Source organism: Cydia pomonella, chromosome 1, assembly GCF_033807575.1.
Source record: "Cydia pomonella isolate Wapato2018A chromosome 1, ilCydPomo1, whole genome shotgun sequence".
Lineage (NCBI taxonomy): Eukaryota > Metazoa > Arthropoda > Insecta > Lepidoptera > Tortricidae > Cydia > Cydia pomonella.
Genome location: NC_084703.1, coordinates 20,077,062 through 20,097,131, shown reverse-complemented (window position 1 = coordinate 20,097,131; position 20,070 = coordinate 20,077,062). Strand labels below are relative to the sequence as shown.

Genomic DNA, 20,070 nt, shown 5'->3' with positions numbered 1-20,070 from the left:
TAATCATGTAACTCCTACAAATATCTGTGTCTCTACTTACGTATATAATTCGCATATAATATATGTTGTATGTCATTGTAATTAATTACTAGGATTCTTACCAACTTTTGGGCCCGCATACATCCACCTGTACGGCTCGACGCGCGACTACAGCCTGCTGGACCAGCACGCCAGCCTCAACATGGGCATGGGAGAAGGGGTGTCCTACAGAGCCAGGTATGGATTTAAACCTAACTATAATTACCAGGGGTCGGACAAAAAGTGCGAATGACGTCAAACCACTTATAGGACGATTTCAAATAGTATTTTTGATTTTCATAAACAATTATCACGTATCATTTATCAATCTCTTTATTGACCTCTTTATTAAACGATATCGCCACTTGAAATGAGTAAGTACGTTTTTGACTGACACATTGTCAATCAGATGAACAGTCAGCGTCAAATACTTCGTAGCAGTCAAAGTGGCCAAATAGTTCGGTACACCATACTAAATATATGGTGTACCGAACTATTTGGCTACTTTGACTGCTACGAAGTATTTGACGCTGACTGAACAATAAATTGACTTCGTTATTGTTTAGCTATTCTATCCTCACGATTATATTTAGCTAAAATTTATATTTACTAATATATAAGAAAACGCTCTAAAATGTCATCTTTACTCGAATATTGTGGCAATTTTCCGTTTTTGGAGGTACGTGACAAACACGTATACTGCTAATGCTAATCTTACCTACTGTTCCCACTTTTGACTATTAAACCTATTTATCTGAGGATCCCACAGACTTGTTCTAACTAATTTCAAATAATTATACCTTATGGTAACAAGTTTCGTGAAATTTATTTTATTCACTACATCACCCTACCACCTGTATTATTAATTCCATGGATTTATTTACGATTATTTTGTTACTTCATTAATACTACTTTGAGTACTTTGTTACTACATGTCACACGGAAGTTTAAATACAAACTCAAACATCATCCTGTGTGCAAGATTAAGTACGTCATTTTTACGTCATCCGCACTTTTTGTCCGACCCCTGATAATTACCTACGAATAATACGCAGTCATTAACAAACTACAACAATATATAAAATCGCTTAGGTACTAGTAATAATAAATTTACACACCCAAAAAAGTATTGCGATTATTTTTCAGGATTCTTGTATCGATTAGAACTGAAATAACGGACAGTATCGAATGTCCCCCGGCTTCTGACGTGGAGGTAGAGATCATGCCCCCGATCAACGATGCCACATTCGGCAAGAACGAAGAATTCTTTCTCTTTGCCAGTGTTTTCGACGCCAACATGATTGACAAACGACTAATTGACAAACCCATCCAGTTTGAATTAAGTATAGGTAATTCTGGCAATTCCCTGGATGGCCACAACGAATCAGTCAGACGTCCTCAAGATTTGGAATCCGATGAATTAGGTAAGTTCATTTGTATTATTCAAAACTTTCTGTCAAAACCTTAAATTTTTCACACAAGCCGACAAAACATATTATTCACCACACCGACTCGTAAAGGCTTTCTTTATTCTTAAAAAACTTATGCGAAAGTGGAATTTTGTCCATAAAAGTGGCAATGTAATTTTATTCAAACTTTGAGATGTTTGTGAGTTGGCTGGTAGATTGGTTGGTTTTGTTTTATAATGTATTTTAATTCGTATTATGTCCCGTTGTGGTATGGGGAAAATGTTGTGTTACTCTCGGTTTTTATTTAAGCCTCGTATCTTGGAACCCTCGCAACGCTTAAGGTTCCACTTTTCAAACTACTCGCTATAGTTGCTACGCTTGCTCAAGTGTTAATGTTACATAGTAGGTAAGAGCATTCCATGAAATTGTCTACCGTTGTCTCTTACAACACGAAACTTCTGAAGTCTTGCAGGTACAAGTTTCCTTTCCGCCGAAAAAAAAGTCGCAACACAAAATAAAATGCGTCGTATGGGACAGCCCATGAGATGCTCCAGTAATGTAAGAGAGGTTACTTAATCAACAATTTTGGCCCTTGTAAAACAAATAACAAACTGATAATTGAAAAACTTGCGTGGCAATTCAATAATAATAATCGATTCGACCACGTAATTTAACGAATACCTAGTAGCCAGTAGTTTATCCTACGTGCCCTCCGCTTGAACCAAGATAAATATATTCCTAAACCCAACACTGGTCAAAACATATCTCGTCATGCATCAGTCTTGTCGATTAATACCTGTAAATTTTGTAATTTCATGAAAGTGGCTTTAAAAAAAGTCGCACATGATTTGACATTTACTTATTACTTGTATATATAGGTACTTAACTTGGTATTCATTTTCTAGATGAAATGAGTGCTGACACAGGATACTGGCAAAGCACAACGCCACCGACCAAGGCCACAGCGTCGAACGACAAGAATTACTATTACCTCCCTTATTGGGACCACAAACAGTGCATGCATGTACGCAGCATATGGCCTGATCATCGCCGACGCATGTATAATTCCAATATGATATGTAGTATCATTGACAAGTTTGTAAGTATACTTTGCGTTACAATTTTCAAACGGCACGTATTTAACCGGTCAACTAAGTAATCAAACTTCGGTAGATAAAATAAATAGAAAAGGTACTGAAATTAATAGTTTGGCGACAAAAGCGGAGCCTTAAAATATTTCAATATGAGCATAATGCCGTTACAGCTTTTATTTTAAGGAAAGTATTAATTATTTATTTGGCAACTGAATTATTATATTGGAGACTAATTATGAAGCACATTTTAAAAAGAAAACGCTATCTATTAATTTTAAAATAAAACTCTATTAATATGTTTAAATTGAAAATTAAGGTAAATTCACATTTAATATTTGTTAATCGACAAGTAATGAATGATAGGTACATAAGCTGTGTCAAAATCGCTGCCTACATATCTTGGTCTGGCTCTAAAGTGTCTACAAACATCACTTATAACCTTGTTAGGCTAATAGTGCCCCGCGACAGTTTCAGGCGTGTTAGATAGACTAGGTACAGTCGAGTTCATAAATACGTACCTATTCATTTTTAACACGCTTTTATTAGGTCGACCTGTATGTAACTATGTAATCCAAGTATCGTAGCGTCATGAAAATTGGCAGCTGTATGTAGTTCTGATGACAATACAATAATATGGTACTGTCGAACTGATCTGATGATGGAGTCGGAAGATATGAACTGGAACTTCATGATGGAACATCGTTTCATAGCATTTCATATTGTTTGGATTTGTTAGAAAAGTCTTGTAATGAACTTAACACGATTAGGTTTCAAGGTCTGATGATGAAGCCGGAAGATAGGCACTGGCATTCCCTGATAGAATATCGTATCATAGCCGTGTTTGCACTTGTGAGAAAGGTAACGTAATGGACTTTGAACACGATCAGGCTTCAAGGTTATAACAAACCTATTATACATATATTGACTTTGAAGTTTTTCAGTTATCTCAAAAATATCCTGAGCAAAAAGAACAGCTTGGCCGCGAAATGCATATTGTCCAAACGCACCGCTTAATTTAATTACTGACGAAGGGAAAGCGTGTTTTTTAAACTATTAATTTATTACCTTATTGAAATGGATTAAGTTAAAAAATGTGTGTTCTGTGGCAATCTGTATAATCTGTAACACCAATGTGGGAGTACGTTTACGCACAAATACAATGTTTGCGTTCTCAGTGTTACCCGTTTTCATAAACAAACGAAGTTTTTTTATTAAAAATATAAACCAATATTCATAAAATTTAGCTGCTTCCGCGCCTACCTGACGCGATGTTCTCAATATGATTATTTAGGTGTTAACAACTATATGATAACAAATATTAAAAATCATATGCTTTACAATATTAGGTGCCAATTTATTATTTTAGACGCCAGGCTATCATTTCAAGTTCCTTATTTATTTTTTAGTGGCTTGTATTTTCTGCCGGTTTTTTTAGTAACATGATGCTTCTACATATTTGTGGCTAACATAATTTTTTTGGCGCAAAAATATGAATACAATACACAGCAAAATACATAAGTATGTGGTGGATTATTATATGGCCAATGAAAGTTCCCGTTTAATATTTATTTGCCCGGTTAATCATATGCCTTTTAATATAATAAATAAATCAAATAATCATAATAAATAAATCAAATAAACGTTTATTTACTATTCACAATATACTTCTGCCAAACCACGGAGTGGTTTGTTGGCAGACGAGGCTCCTGTAATAATTGCATAATAAGCTAGTTAGTTTATACGTAAATTAAACTTATATTATTATCTATTTAACCCCTTACCGCATGCGCAGCCCTATATATGGCAGTTATAATTTTCAATTCTATTTATAGCTATTAAAATTTATTTTTAAACAGATATACCTACGTTTACTTACGACATGAAAGTAGGAGTTAACGCTACAATCTGCGCATACAGTATAAAAATGGAGTCCATGTGAACAGTTTATAGTGTTGTATTTTACCTTTTATTTAATTTAGTAGAATATTGCTTAGTTTCTTTTAAAATTTTTGGTTTGTTATCCTTTTGGGTTTTAAATCCGATGGTAACTCGTAATAAATCATAGGGACTAAATATTTTATACATCTCTGGCCAAAATAATTAACCTTTGATTGACAATAGGTATTTTAAACTCATCATTACACATTTGCTCCATAATTAAGTATAACGTGACTTTTTCATGAATTGTTACAATTTTACATTCCAATAATAGTTGTTCATAGGTGCTTAGTAGGTACTTTTACATTTAAATTTAGTTTTTTTGTCAACCATTAATTTCATGACTAATCTGCAGTGCCTTTATCTTTCACGACCTTATGTTTCACAACCAGGCCAGATAATTGATTGCGATAGCGTCGTTTGCTGTATACCGATAAGATGGATCAGAGAGTTGTTACAGGAAGAAGGGTTACTAGAAGCCCAGACCGCTATCGAGAACGACGCCGGTACTGACATCAGAGGCGTGACAGCACTGAAAGCGGCGCTGGAGGCGGCGAGCGCGGCGTGCGCGCAGTACGCGCGCCACATGTCCAACGGCCCGCCCATCGGTAACACCAAACTGGACCGAGAAAGACAAAAAATGTGTCTTTTTGAAATTGTAAGCTTAAACTATTTTGGTCAGAGCTTAAAAAATTGTGCTTTTTACGTCATGTTGCTTATTACTTACGTGCCAGACGGTTCATCCATGTTCAAAGTTGAACCTACTGAATTAGCGACTGCTCCAGTGCTCCTCTGCGTTTTCTTTCGAATAAGATCGGTATTTTACTACACTTAACTTTTCAATAAGTTTAGTAATTTGGTTTTATCTGATACATTCTATATTTGACGTGTGATTTAAAATTTTAGGAGCAGATGAGTACCATGACGAGAAGTTTGAGAGCCTTGATAACCAAACATTCCATCAAAGACCGCTTACGCACTGCACACACTTATCTGAATAAGATAAAACGCTTATGCGAAGACGTAAGTCGCAGATTTTCCCTTTTAGGCTGGGAACAGAGTGTTCTGTTATCAATAGTGATGCAACGAATACGAATACGAATAATAGCTATGATTAAGCTGCAAACTTAACTTTGCAATTGTCCCCATATCTACACCTACACGGCTATCAGCTGTACGTAAATGTAACTCTGTCATAAAAGTATACAAAGGTACAGTTATAATAAGTCCAGAGAGCGAAACTTTGGTGCCGATGACATACGTATGAGGTCAAGCTAAGTACAGAGTGGTGTTATCTGGATTATAGATACTTAATCAAATAACAACTTATTAGCCTCTTTAATTTACTTATATTCAAACTTGAGTTGAGAGTTTTTATACGTACTGGCCACGTATAAAAACATAACTAACTGTCTTTGTCATGTTAAAAACTATATTGTTGGAAATGACAACCAATTTCTGTTTGCTTATTTTTTTATTAGTAAAATATAACCGAAATATTATTGTTTGAAGTTGCAATGGAGTCTATGCAGCCTATGCAGGCTATGTGTGTTTGCGTTATTCCCATCAAAAGAAATTTATTTAAATGAAGTATGGTTGACCGTCCACAACATTTGCTCTAGGCGTGGTTATAGGAATTATGACTAGTGGGATGCCAATTTTGTTAACTGGCGAGAGGTTCAAGAATTATTTTGCCCTGAATGTACGTGTGTAATGTATATATCTAGTATCTATCTAAATATTAAGAAAAAACTTAGTCATTCAGAGGAACATTTAATTGTGTTGTTTTATTTACACGAGGAATCATATTTTTTGTTTGAATTACTTACATTAGATTAGAATTGGTCATTACCCAATAAAAAATGTTACTCGTATCGTTTTTTAATGTTTACATTATTTTTTGTTTAAATTACCGAGCATTTTATTAAATAAACAATTATATATATATATATATATATATATATATGTATTACATATATTATCATTTTTAAGTGGGATAATATGATAATATAATGGGATAATATAGTGTTAGTATGTACTTTTAATGTCTGCATACTTGCTGTATTAGCTCGACGGCCATTTGTCCGGTACAATGTGATAAAGTTAGGTAAAATAAAGTTAGGTAAAAATATTACTAACTTTTCGTTAATTCTTATGGCTGATTTTTATGTATGTTTTAGAAAATATTGTTAAAAATTTATAATCAACATTGCCAGACCATTTCTGAAGACTAATTTCTGCTATCACTGAAGAAAATGTGACCAAGGTGAAAAAATATAATTATTGAAGACCGACGAGTGAAACAAAGGGAGATAGCTAGAGATGTGGGCGTTAGTAAGGAACGAGTAAATGAAATAATTCATGGATATTTAAACATGTTTAAGGTTAGTGCTCGTTGGGTCGCGTTAGACAAGGAAAGAAGAGGTTCCGAGCTGGAAGGCCCTCGCGTGTTCCGAGGTGCCTTCAGTGAAGTAGGCTGCTCGAGCAGCCCGAAAAGATGGTCCCGCAAGGGCAACGCCGGCAGGGTATCGGTGGCCTGCAACCGTGTTCCCGAAACCCCGTCAACAAAGCGAGCGCCAGAACACCCCAGGGGGTTTAGTCCGTGGGAGTCGGACATACCCACTCGGCTTCTCCCGGGCCAGTGGGATCCATAACGGATTCCCCCTGGGTCATCAAAAAAAAAAAAAAAAAAAGGAAAGACGTGTCAAATGTTGTCAAGAGATTTTAGATGCGAGTCGCGGCAAAGAGGAAGGAATTATTTCCAGGATTGTGACATGTGGTGAGACTTCGATTAGACAATGGGACCCAGAAAGTAAACAGGAATCACTACAATGGAAATTCAAAGACGTAAAGCCTCCTTCAAAGTTCAAGGTTCTTTCATCGGTTAGTAAGCTTATGGCGACATTTTTTTGGAATGCTGAAGGGATTTTACTAATAGATTATTTACCTAAGAAAACGACAATGAATGCTGACTATTACGCAAATTTACTTTGCCAGCTGAGAGCCGCCATAAAAGAAATAAAACCGGCCAAGAGCATGTCGGGCCACGCTCAGTGTAGGGTTCCGTAGTTACTCTTCCGTCACATTAAGCTAAACTGGAGCTTAAAGTGTAGTAAATGGTACCTTTCACCCGAGTTAAACAAATAGGCAAATTTGCATAATCAGTACCTAATTAAAGTAAGTCTTTTTACTATGAAGGGAAAACTTTTTGCGATAACTCAAAAACAGCTAAACTGATCATGTCCGCTATAGTTTTCATTTAATGTCTTTTTTAAGCTCTACTTCCACGATTTTTTTCATATTTTTTGGACCTATGGTTCAACAGTTAGAGGGGGGGGGACACATTTTTTTTTCTTTCGGAGCGATTATCTCCGAATATATTCACTTTATCAAAAAAAAATTCTTGAAAACCCCTATTAGTTGTGAAAGACCTTTCCAACGATACCCCACACTCTAGGGTTGAAGCGAAAAAAAAAATTCACCCCCACTTTACGTGTAGGGGAGGTACCCTAAAAAAAAAAAAAATTTAGATTTTATTGTACGACTTTGTCGGCTTTATTGATTTATATATCCATGCCAAATTTCAGCTTTCTAGCACTAACGACCACGGAGCAAAGCCTCGGACAGACAGACAGACAGACAGACAGACAGACAGACAGACAGACAGACAGACAGACGGACATGGCGAAACTATAAGGGTTCCGTTTTATGCCATTTGGCTACGGAACCCTAAAAAGGAGCACAACGCACCTGTGCATACGGCTCGCACTACACAGTTAGCCATAGCCAGAAATGGCTTCGAGGCCATCGATCATCCCCCTTACAGCCGAGATTTAGCCCCTTGTGACTATTTCCTGTTCAGAATTTTAAAGAAAGATCTTAGGGGGCCAAGATTTTCTACTGATAATGAGATGATAGACGCGGTGAACAAATATTTTGATGACAAACCGAAAGATTTTTTCAAAGGTTTAATGTCGCTATTTCACAAATGTAATAAATGCATTTCGGTAGAAAGAGATTACATATATAGAAAAATAAAAGTAAACTACCCAGCCACGTCTTTTGTTTCATAGTCAGGTAGATTACTTTTCAGCCACCCCTCGTACTTTAGATTTAATGATATCAAAAAACCCCGATTTGTCACTGACTCCCTCACGTCATGATCATCAAAGGTCTTAGAGTACTTCCTGAAGTCCTAGAAAGCTGAAATTTTGTACGTAAGCTAGTATTAGTACACGAATAACAAAAAAAAAAGTTTGGAACTTTTATCCCCCAACCAAATTAACGACTTCCCGCAGGGGTTCTGCCTCTCAAGCACCCTCTTCAGCATCCTACTCAAGGACCTACCGCTGGCAATACAAGGTGCGGATATCTACATGTACGCCGACGACGTGTCGGCAGTTCTAAGTACGCCTACGAAAAGGCAACTAGGAGCAGCCGTTAACAGCGTAGTACTGCAGCTTACTCGTAACAACTGGTTTAAAACAAACGCTCTGGCACTAAACAAAAACAAGACCTGCTTCATGACAGTCGAACTTAAACGGCCACCCTATGAAAGTTTACGCGTGTGCGCAGACGATTTCCCCATACAGCAAGTGTCCTGCACTTGCTTGCTCGGGTTCCACCTCGACAGCGAATTTACATGGGAACAGCACAGAGATGAGGTGTGCAGCCGATTGGGTAAGGCATGATTCGCGCTGCGCCGCCTGGCGCATACAGCCGGCCGGGCCGCGGTGCAGGAATGCTACTTTGCAATGGTTCACTCGTTACTTACTTACAGTACGGAGCTGTGAGCCCGGGCCGCTGATTGGTACCGTGTTTTCTCCCTGTAGAAGCTAGCCCTCCGTGGTATGGCCAGCAAACTCAACGACGCTCCTGCCCGCTACCTTTGATAATTTTTAAAATCATGCCCCTACCCCGTATATTTATACAACAGGTATCTGTGTTTACATACGTCAGTCGACATTTATTCAAATGCAGAGGTACTAATTCTAAGTACCCCCTACGTAGAAATAAACATGGAGTTAGATTAGTAGGTAGCTGAGCGCCACAGACTAGCGGAGTCGGCGAAATCGGTCTATTGTCTCGGATCATCAGTATTTAATCGCCTCCCGGAATGTGTCAGAAATGCAACTTCCACCGCTGGTTTTAAATCTGGGTTAAACAAGTGGCTCCTTACTAATATGTTCTATGATTACTATTATTTTTTGACGTGCCACTTACCTTATAGTTTAATTTTATATTATGAATTATAAATCCATAATGAATGTAATATAAACATATATCTAATGAATTACCGATTGTAAATATGTATAATTAAAAACAATAAACTTACCTTGTGTATGTAGGGTAGGTTTAATAATACTTAACTACGAGACGACTTGCAACTATTGTTATCAATAATTTATCATGTTCATTTTCTGGAAATTTTGATGCTAAAGGTTTGAAAATATATATAGAGACTCCTTGTTATAAATAATAAAATATATATTTCGGGATTTTTAGTAAATCACCCCCATCCTTTAAATTAGGGGATCGAAGATTGACATAAGCAACTTACAAAATTAAATTAAATCCCACCAAAAACTATTTCACCTAATACGTTGCCACAAGACGAAACCATAAGGCTCGCACAATCATAAGGTTATCAGATCTCATGCAAAGCCAAGCTTTTAACTCGCCAAGCTCTAACTTCACAAACTCTACGTTCGCTACCGTCACATGTGCGTAAGGTGAAAAATTTGTTAACTATTCCTTACTTTTTAGGGTTCCGTAGCCAAATGGCAAAAAACGGAACCCTTATAGATTCGTCATGTCCGTCTGTCTGTCCGATTATGTCACAGCCACTTTTTTCCGAAACTATAAGAACTATAGTGTTCAAACTTGGTAAGTAGATGTATTCTATGAACCGCATTAAGATTTTCACACAAAAATAGAAAAATAATAATAAATTTTAGGGGTTCCCCATACTTAGAACTGAAACTCAATTTTTTTTTTCATGAAACACATACGTGTGGGGTATCTGTGGATAGGTCCTTAAAAATGATATTGAGGTTTCTAATATCATTTTTTTCTAAACTGAATAGTTTGCGCGAGAGACACTTCCAAAGTGGTAAAATGTGTCCCCCCCCCCCCCCCTGTAACTAAAATAACAGAATGATAAAACTAAAAAAAATATATGATATACATTACCATGCAAACTTCCACCGAAAATTGGTTTGAACAAGATCTAGTAAGTAGTTTTTTTTAATACGTCATAAATGGTACGGAACCCTTCATGGGCGAGTCCGACTCGCACTTGGCCGCTTTTTTGTTATAGGTTCCTACAATAGTTCATGTAACGAAACGGTCAAGTCACATATTTTGACTGACTTGAAGGTGTACAATTTGTGAAGTTAGGGCTTATAGAGTTAGAAGCTTGGCTATACATGAGATCTGATAACGTGTTGACAGTACGAGCCTTATGGTTTTGTCTTGGCAATATTTTGCATGAAAATGATTTTGGTCGGATACGTATTTTCGTATTCGCTGCATCAATAATTGTCAAACTATTATTTCAATGTAACTAAGTATATGCCTAAGCCTATATATTATATAGTTTCGCAAATTGTACTACCTACTCATTCATGAACCAAAGAGATTTATTTTCAGTTTTTGTTGAATACATTATGTATATTTGGATTACAATTAAATCAAAGTACATTTAGAAGTTATCTTCTGTGCGTACCTTTATGGGTTGTTTTTAAAATAAGTATGTTATTGTAACAGCCTCAACAAGCGATGCCCGATATATTCATCTGGATGATCAGTAATGGGAAACGACTAGCGTATCAACGAATCCCAGCACGAGACATAATCTACTCTGATTATGAGAACGAGTGTGGTAAGCACTGCGGAAAAAAACAGACTTTATTCTTGAAGGTTAGTGATTTCAAGTACTTGGTCGTAATAAACTGTGTTAAAAACTAATGAAAACAATTTTATAATTAATGTTTATTTTATTAATTATTATAGTGGCCCGGCAAAAAAGCTTCATCACCAAGCGGTTGGACCATACCTGCAAAGATCAGTGTATATCTTTGGCTCGGTATTCTTCATGATAAAAAACATTACATAGATGGCCTTCCGCAAGGCTATGAACTCAGTTCTGAAATAAGAAACGCAGATAAACTGCGATCAAATGCTCCATCTGCAATATTCTACGCTGAAAAACACGTAAGATAACCTCAAGAAGCATAAAATAGTAACTCAGTCTATACATGTCCCTCTGATAGGCGCAGACCTCCTTTTATGTACGACAGGGATTGAGATTATAGTCCCCACGGTGGCCCAGATTGAATTGAGGACTTCACATTTATTAATTGTGTTCTTACTACTTATATATTTCCTTATACGTTTCTGAATAAAATGTTTAATAAAATTGTACCTATATTTCAGACTTTCCAGATGCGAGCATATGTTTATCAAGCAAGATCTCTTATTGGTTCAGACTCTTCCGGATTATCGGACCCTTTTGCAAAAGTAATAATAGGTGAAAGCACTGCGACGACCCAGGTGATAGACGAGACGTTGAGCCCAACATGGGACGAGTTGTTACTTTTTGAAGATATACTTCTTTATAGCACTTTAGAACAAATCAAAGCTGACCCGCCGACTATTGTAATTGAAATATTTGATCAAGACAAAGTAGGGAAATCTGAATTCATCGGCCGAACTCTTGCCAAACCCCATGTGAAGGCGTTTGAAGATCCATATGAGAGACCACAGTTTCCACCCTCTTTAGAATGGCATGAAATTAGTCGCGGGGATGATAGGGCAGGGGAACTATTGGCTACCTTTGAACTTCTAGAGGTTCCGGCTAAGTTAGATTCCTCCGTGCTGCCTGAGCTACCGACACCTAGAGAAGCCAACGGAAAAGCGCCCCTTGATGCCAATAAGGGCCCTATTCTCCCAGTACCAAGAGGCATTCGACCCACTCTATCTAAATATCGTATTGAAGTACTATTTTGGGGTCTGCGTGACTTGAAGAGAGTTCATTTACTGGCAGTAGACAAACCACGAGTAGACATTGAATGCGCTGGAAATATTTTGTACTCATCTGTGATACAAAACGCAAAACGAAATCCCAACTTTACCAATCCGGTCAAGTTTGTTGATGTAGAACTTCCCGACCAAGATCTGTATAGACCTCCTTTAACTATTCGTGTCGTCGACTGCCGAAGTTTTGGCAGGATAACTCTCGTTGGAACACATACAATTAATTCAATACACAAGTATATTTACACCCCGATGAGTAAAAGGGAAAGAGAAATTGAAGAACGAAAGAAATCTCTAATACAATTACAAAATGTAGATTTAAGGGCAAATTGCATTGTTCAAGATGATATGTTCTCCATAGAAAATGAAAAAGAAAATTGTCCTTTGCTTACTCGTGAAGGCAGATCCACAGTATCCTATGGTTCTGGGGTGAGGCAATCTACACGCAAGAGAGATAATAAGCGCGAAGCTATGAAAAAAAGAAAAGCAAGTACCGATTCTGTATTAGATGATGACGAAGGGAGCAAAGATTGGTGGACAAAATATTTTGCATCTGTGGAATCTATGATTGAAGAAGAGAAAGAAGCTAAGAAGGAAAGACAAGGCTATTTGCAAACCCCACAGGTAATGTTCGTGGACGAGACTCGGTCGCCCCGGGAAGAGGTGCACTCGCCACGCCCAGAGCGAGAGCGTATCAAGCGCCTTCGGCCGGCCTCACCACGTCCTAAGCTCAGTCCTACAATCTTAAAGAAAAATGAAATACCCAATTCTGCATTGTCAAAGGTAATCATGAATCAGCTTATACACACTGTGCTATGTTTTTTACTCCGTTAATTCCAAGGGTGCATTCCTGAACTTAAATTAAGTTAGTTTCTCAAAGGCTTCTAATCTTTTTTTTATATTACTCATGGTAAATGTATTCGCTATTAACACAGATGTTGCATATTTATTTCTAGATATATCCGCATGAACTTGAAGCAGTCCCCGAATTCGATGAATTTAAGGAATGGCTTCATTCGTTTGAGCTGTATAGAGGAAAGAAGACGGGTGACGATACAGAAGACGAAAACAGAGTAGTAGGGGTTTTTAAGGTAGTCAAATTATAATGAATATTAAATACCAGTTTAATTTAGAGTCTATTAAATTAAGGAAAGGTACCTTCTTTTAAATTATATAGGAACATTTATGTATTACTACAATAATTATAATTATTCTCACCTCTCTCTTTCCAATATCTTATTTCTTTTAACTTCCCAGGGTGCTATCAAAGTATACAAATGGCCACTGCCAAAAGGAATAGATGATCACACCGTAATGGGCTTCGATCCAAACTACGGATTCTTCCAAGGCGTGCCCAGCAATGACCCTATACATGTTCTAGTAAGAGTTTACATTGTAAAGGCGACAGATCTTCATCCCATGGATTTAAATGGGAAAGCCGATCCATACATAGTCCTACATCTAGGATCAAAAAGAATAAGTGACAAAGAAAACTATGTATCAAAACAGTTAAACCCAGTTTTCGGCAAATGTTTCGAGATCGAAGCGACCTTTCCTCAGGACTCTATGCTAACCATTCAGGTGCTAGACTGGGATCTACTTGGATCTGACGACTTAATTGGAGAGACGAAGATTGATCTGGAAAATAGATTTTATAGTCGTCACCGAGCTACTTGTGGATTACCAATGAAATATGAAGAGTAAGCATCTAATGTCTGTTTAAACTTCTTCAAGAATTTCTAGTATACCTACTTATAACTAATTCCCAAAACTAACATTATCAGGCAAGGTTACAACCGCTGGCGCGACGCAATGAAACCTTCTCAGATATTAGCGAAGCTTTGCAAGGATGGAAAGCTTGAGCCGCCTGTGTACGAGTACGGGCGGGTGAAGGTCGGGCGCACTGTGTTCAACATGCCCATGCACGACGTCGAGCTCTTTTCCAACCCCGACACCGTGGAGGAGCAAATGGCGCTGCTAGTGCTGCGCCGCTGGCACGAGGTGCCGCGAGTCGGCGCGCGCCTGGTGCTCGAGCACGTCGAGACAAGGCCACTCTACAACCCAAACAAACCTGGTATTTATAACCACGATACATTGCTTAGGCCTTCCCTAAGGTTTCAAAGTATTCTGCTATTTATTCGTTTACCTGTACCTAAATATAGGTAATTCAGATTCAAATAGGCGCTTTCCTAATTGCTTATCCGCCACAATAACCCCATTGCGACGAATGGATACTTATAAAAAAATATTCTAGTCCATGAAGCCGTTCTGTAATACTTGCAGGCATAGAGCAAGGGCGACTAGAAATGTGGGTGGATATGTTCCCCATGGACATGCCCCTGCCAGGGCCGCCGATGGACATCTCCGCCCGAAAACCGAAGTCTTACGAGATGCGCGTCATCATATGGAACACGGATGACGTGGTGCTAGAAGATGACGCTTTCTTTACCGGGGAAAAAATGTCGGATATTTATGTCAAAGGGTAACGAAGTATTCAAACTATATCTCAAGGTATTCCAATGCAGTTCATAGAGAGATTTAGATGCAAATAGGTACCTACTAATTACTCTTTCCAATTGCTAAGGACAAGGGAACGTTTGATATCCAATTAACAATATTCTGTTTCAGGACGGAACTTGTTCGAAGGCGATATATTTATTGCACGGTCTACCAATATTTATAGATACTTGACAGTTCCATCGACATACCTAATATGTACTTATTTACACAGATTTTACGTTACGAAAAATGTCTTTAAAAATCGATACCTATTAATGAAATACAATTGTTCTCTATGCTTCCAGGTGGGTGAAAGGCCCTGACGACTGTCAAGCTACAGATATCCACTACCGATCTCTTACTGGCGAAGGTAACTTCAACTGGCGTTTCATATATCCCTTCGACTACTTGGAGGCAGAAGAGCGTATCGTTATCTCACGGAAAGAGTCAGTCTTTTCTTGGGATGAAACAGAATGCAAGATTCCAGCGAGATTAGAATTACAAGTTTGGGACGCTGACCACTTTTCAGCTGACGATTTCTTGGGTAGGTCCCTAATCAAATAATGATTACTTAGTCTTCAAATTAGCTTGAGTTTATGTTGAACAGACTAAGGTAAAGGGCTCCTGTTTCGCAGGGTAAGGCTCTTGAGAATTCGTATATTTTTCGTAATACCTTGAAAACGTTTGAGTAAGTTATATTAATTCTTTGGTAGTAATTAACCCCCTTATTCATAAACGTGTACTAAAGTTACGATGCCGCTGATCATCGTTTGTCCCTTTCCGACGTATTGGTATGATGGAAAGGGACAAACGATGATCAGCGGCATCGTAACTTTAGTACACGTTTATGAATAAGGGGGTTAATGTATAAACTATAGAGTTTTAGTTAAAACTTATTTTTATATGAATTTATTCGTGAACCTCTTATTTGGCTCCCATTTCGTGATAAAATTCAGCTCACAATCAGCTCCTAAGTTCGTGAACTCGTGTCTCCTGTTTCGAGATAGTTTTCTAGAGTAACTGATGATACTTTGTTGATAATAATTATAAATATTTAACGGGCTTACCTACTTAAGTAGGGTCAAGTTAATGATTTTATCTAACCAAGTAAATAGAAATATGTCAAATTGAGATCCACATAAAAACTTTCCATCCTCATCGACTTCAATGGTTTTATTTGAACTTCGTAAACCAAACTATAATCGCATACCTTTCACTGTGAATTTACAAATGACTGTATTACAAAACGCATTAAGTGAACTATAATGAATTTGATAAATCGCGTCTCGCCGCGGTCAAGAGGACAAAACCAGAGGATAGAACAAAATCCAACAACGAGCTTCTCTTTCAGTAGATACTTACGAACCTAATTTTGTTTATTTATTTAGGTTTAGTTGTATACATTTGTGATATAATCAAGCTTTTCAATCTCGTACTTTATTTAGGACACTCAGCATTACTTACAAGCTACTTAATAATTAAAACAATTTTGCGAGCATTTTAAGCCGTCATTTCGTCTTTTCTAACTTTTTACTTTTTGATTGATTTAGTTTATGTACTGATTCTAAGTCTATTGCGTAAGTTGTTTCTGTCTATGTGTTACCTATCACTATAGATTTACATGTCACGAACTAGGGGAAAAGTAACAAAAAAGCAGTACCTTACCACGTGTTACTGTTTTTTTTAACTCCCGCACTTAATTTAGTCGATCATATTGAAAGTACGTAAATAAATAATTAACTATCTTATATGTTACAAACATAAATAAAACAAATTGAATTATAAACAAAATTGTTCTAGTATTTACTGTGTGAATTTACCTTAAAAATGTAAACTCGGGTTATATTCAAACTCGTTTTATGAGAATTCTAGAAAAAAACATATACCGAATTCCGCTCATACGAAACTTCACGAAATACATTATTTGTTTTCTAATTATATTGAAATTACATTCGTTGTTACGAGTATATTGATACACAAGCAATCAAAATATATCTAGAAAATTCTTGATCCGTTAGTAACATGAAACAGGAGACACGAAAAATAAAACGACCGCTATTTCGTGAGTCAATTTATTTAAATTATAAGCTATAAGGTACTCCTATGCATTTTTTTTTCATATCAAATCAATTACTAAGGAACCCACAGAAACACTCTCCAAAACTTTTATTCGAATGGGTTTACATTTTCCTTCCTATAAGCTTAACAAGTTAGAGCGTGCACCTTACGGCTACAAAAAGTGCGTGCATACAACACAGCTGATCGCGGCCAATCGTGGCCGTCTGACAGCTTCGAGCATCGTCGTATTACTTTCAGTTTAGGCACTAAAATATTGGTCCTTGGTTTTTTAAAGAGATTAAATAACCCATTTTTTTTTGCTTATGTACCTATTAATTTGAATAAAAAATATTGAAATTGCTTATTATTTGCGCCAGAAACAAAACTAACGAAATAACGTACTTACTATCACGAACTTACGGACTCCACTCCACTTCAAATGCACAGGATAAGTGCCTACTTTCGAGCATCTACAGAAATATAATTAAATATGATAAATATCTTTCAATTATATATTGGAATTAGACACATAATTTATTAAGTATAATAAATCATTTGTACCTAGTTAAATGATAAGTAGGTAACGGATGGTTTGTTCGCAGGAGCAATAACCTTGGATCTGAACAGATTTCCTCGTGGAGCTAAGTCATCGAAGTTATGCACACTTGGCATGCTAAGTAACGACGGCACGGTACCGATGGTCAATATTTTCAAACAAAAACGAGTGAAGGGTTGGTGGCCCTTCTATATCAAACGTGACACAGAAGAAATGGAACTTACCGGAAAAGTAGAGGCTGAAATACATCTCCTTACTCGTGAAGAAGCCGACAAAGTTCCAGCTGGCGTCGGGCGCAATGAGCCTGACCCTTTGGACAAACCAAAGTGAGTATATATCACTAATCATAAGAATAAATATAGTTAGACCAAGATAAGCCTCTGCGACGGTTTTGATAGATTATTTTAGACGTAAAACTTCTATGAAATTATTACGTATAAATAACACTTGCACTGCGTATGCTATCAAAATCTTTGCAGACTTACATATCTTGGACTAGCTCTAGGTAGGTACCTACACGATTTACGATTTCTAAAAGGAAAGATTATTCATTAATTGATTCAAATTTTAAAGTAATATTAGGTGCGTTATTTATGTACTTATATGTATTTTTTAAATGTTATACCATGTTTTTAGCCGGCCCGACGCTTCATTCATGTGGTTTTTAAATCCACTGAAATCGATTAGATACATCGTGTGGCACAACTACAAATGGACCATTTTGAAAGCGACCGTGATACTTCTTGTGGCCATGATGTTCCTACTCTTAATCTACGCAGTACCTGGCTATTCAGTCAAGAAATTACTCGGCGCCTAGACACTCTTTTATAATACAGAAATCACTATGTATAAATAAATAAGTAAATAACAAACGTAATTACTATTAATTACTTATATGGAAAACTCAACAACTTGGATAGACCATATTTTAAATCTAATTGACAGTTTCCTGTTTTAAAAGGTGTATTTATTATTACCTACGCCGTGTTAGGCGTGGCTAGCTTTCAGAGTTGTAGGGATAGGGACCTAATAATTAGTAAATATAAGTGCATTTTAATATTTTGTCTTGAAATTATTATCATTACATTTCACATATCCACATATAATTATAAATAATAATAGCTAAATTCAAATAATGTATACAAATTTTAATAAGTATGAATTACTACTTAAAATCGTTGCACGTTGTTTTCTTTCCTCCAGTAACAATCCTTGAGATTAGTGGTATATTCACATTTGTACATATTAATAAGTCTGTCATTAATCTATATACACCGTGTTTTTATTGAATTGCGTTAACTCCGGGGTTTCGGTAAGTACGTTTAAGGAAACTAAATGGCACAGTTAATTTTCAAAAAAAAAAAAAAATTTTTTGTTTTTTTTTTACAATTTTTATATTTATAAAAAGTAACTAAATGTTGCATATAGCGTTGTTGTAACATGGGCATTACATTTAACTCAACCAAACAATTGAAAACTGTGATATATCAATGTCATTTCTAACATCGATCGTCCGAGATAGTACGTACGTTTAGTAGCAAATGTATGTACTCGCACTAAACACTAATCAATAAGTAAACAGGCCCTAAGGCAAGTGTACACGCTCGTAAGGGCCTTATAATATAAAAATTTATGATTGATTATCTCCGAAATGGAGTTAATTAGAATATCGGTGTCTTTGAGAAAATTACTTAATTTAAGCTCAGGAATGCACCCTCGAAATTAACGCAAATCAAAAAAAACACGGTGTATACACGGTGTATCACGAGAAACCCGAAAGATTTTAACATTTTAACCACGCATTTCTGAGGCCTAAAGAAGGAAGAAAATGTATGAGTTTACAGTGTAGGTCAATAGAGAATATTATGCGAAACTCTGCGTAGGGGGCGCCACTACCACACTCCATCACAATCTGAGGGTCTACCGCGAAGCAAGAAAATAGAAATTTCGTTATATAACCTATCTATCATTCTTGCTTATTCTCGCTATAAAGAGGCAGATAACTAAATTTTGATTTTAGCGTTTCCCGGTAGGCTCTTTGTAAACAAACCGTGAAAACTTGTCAAAACACAGTTTAAGGCACGGTATGTGTAAGTTACTCTATGCTTTTTAGTTGCTAGTGCTACACTCTGGTGGCAGAACATTGCAGTAATACTCCCTATTTCGTAAACACAAACAGATCTTTTAGCTGTATCTGCAAATAAGTATCAAATGTGTTTTAGTAAACTTGTCACTTAAAAAAAATACCTGGGAAACCGAGCTTTGCTCGGAAAACATATAAAAACTCAGAAATGCGCGTTTTCCCTGTGATAAGACCTAGCTAGATCGATTTTTCGCCCCCAAAATTAAACCTCCATATAGAAAATTTCATCGAAATCGTTAGAGCCGTTTCCGAGATCCCCGAAATATATATATAAATATACAAGAATTGCTCGTTTAAACGACCCTACCTCACCGAAAT

The 20,070-nt window shown here is 36.8% G+C and overlaps 1 protein-coding gene across 2 annotated transcripts in view; it reads left to right on the top strand.

Moving 5' to 3' along the window:
• LOC133526788 (otoferlin-like) overlaps positions 1-18,789 on the top strand; it is a 111,034-nt gene extending 92,245 nt beyond the window's left edge. Inside the window, exons 12-26 of one of the 2 annotated variants that reach the window (XM_061863550.1) lie at positions 93-216; positions 1,165-1,442; positions 2,333-2,526; positions 4,920-5,117; positions 5,366-5,482; positions 11,228-11,380; positions 11,474-11,674; positions 11,897-13,279; positions 13,453-13,587; positions 13,754-14,196; positions 14,281-14,570; positions 14,780-14,978; positions 15,301-15,539; positions 17,656-17,935; positions 18,246-18,789. In XM_061863550.1, coding sequence (XP_061719534.1) covers positions 93-216; positions 1,165-1,442; positions 2,333-2,526; positions 4,920-5,117; positions 5,366-5,482; positions 11,228-11,380; positions 11,474-11,674; positions 11,897-13,279; positions 13,453-13,587; positions 13,754-14,196; positions 14,281-14,570; positions 14,780-14,978; positions 15,301-15,539; positions 17,656-17,935; positions 18,246-18,426 — 4,415 coding nt within the window. In that variant the 3' untranslated portion in view covers positions 18,427-18,789. Of the gene's footprint in view, positions 1-92; positions 217-1,164; positions 1,443-2,332; positions 2,527-4,919; positions 5,118-5,365; positions 5,483-11,227; positions 11,381-11,473; positions 11,675-11,896; positions 13,280-13,452; positions 13,588-13,753; positions 14,197-14,280; positions 14,571-14,779; positions 14,979-15,124; positions 15,212-15,300; positions 15,540-17,655; positions 17,936-18,245 lie in introns of those variants that run through there. The other variant, XM_061863561.1, reaches the window with a different exon arrangement.
• Positions 18,790-20,070: the final 1,281 nt, after the last annotated feature.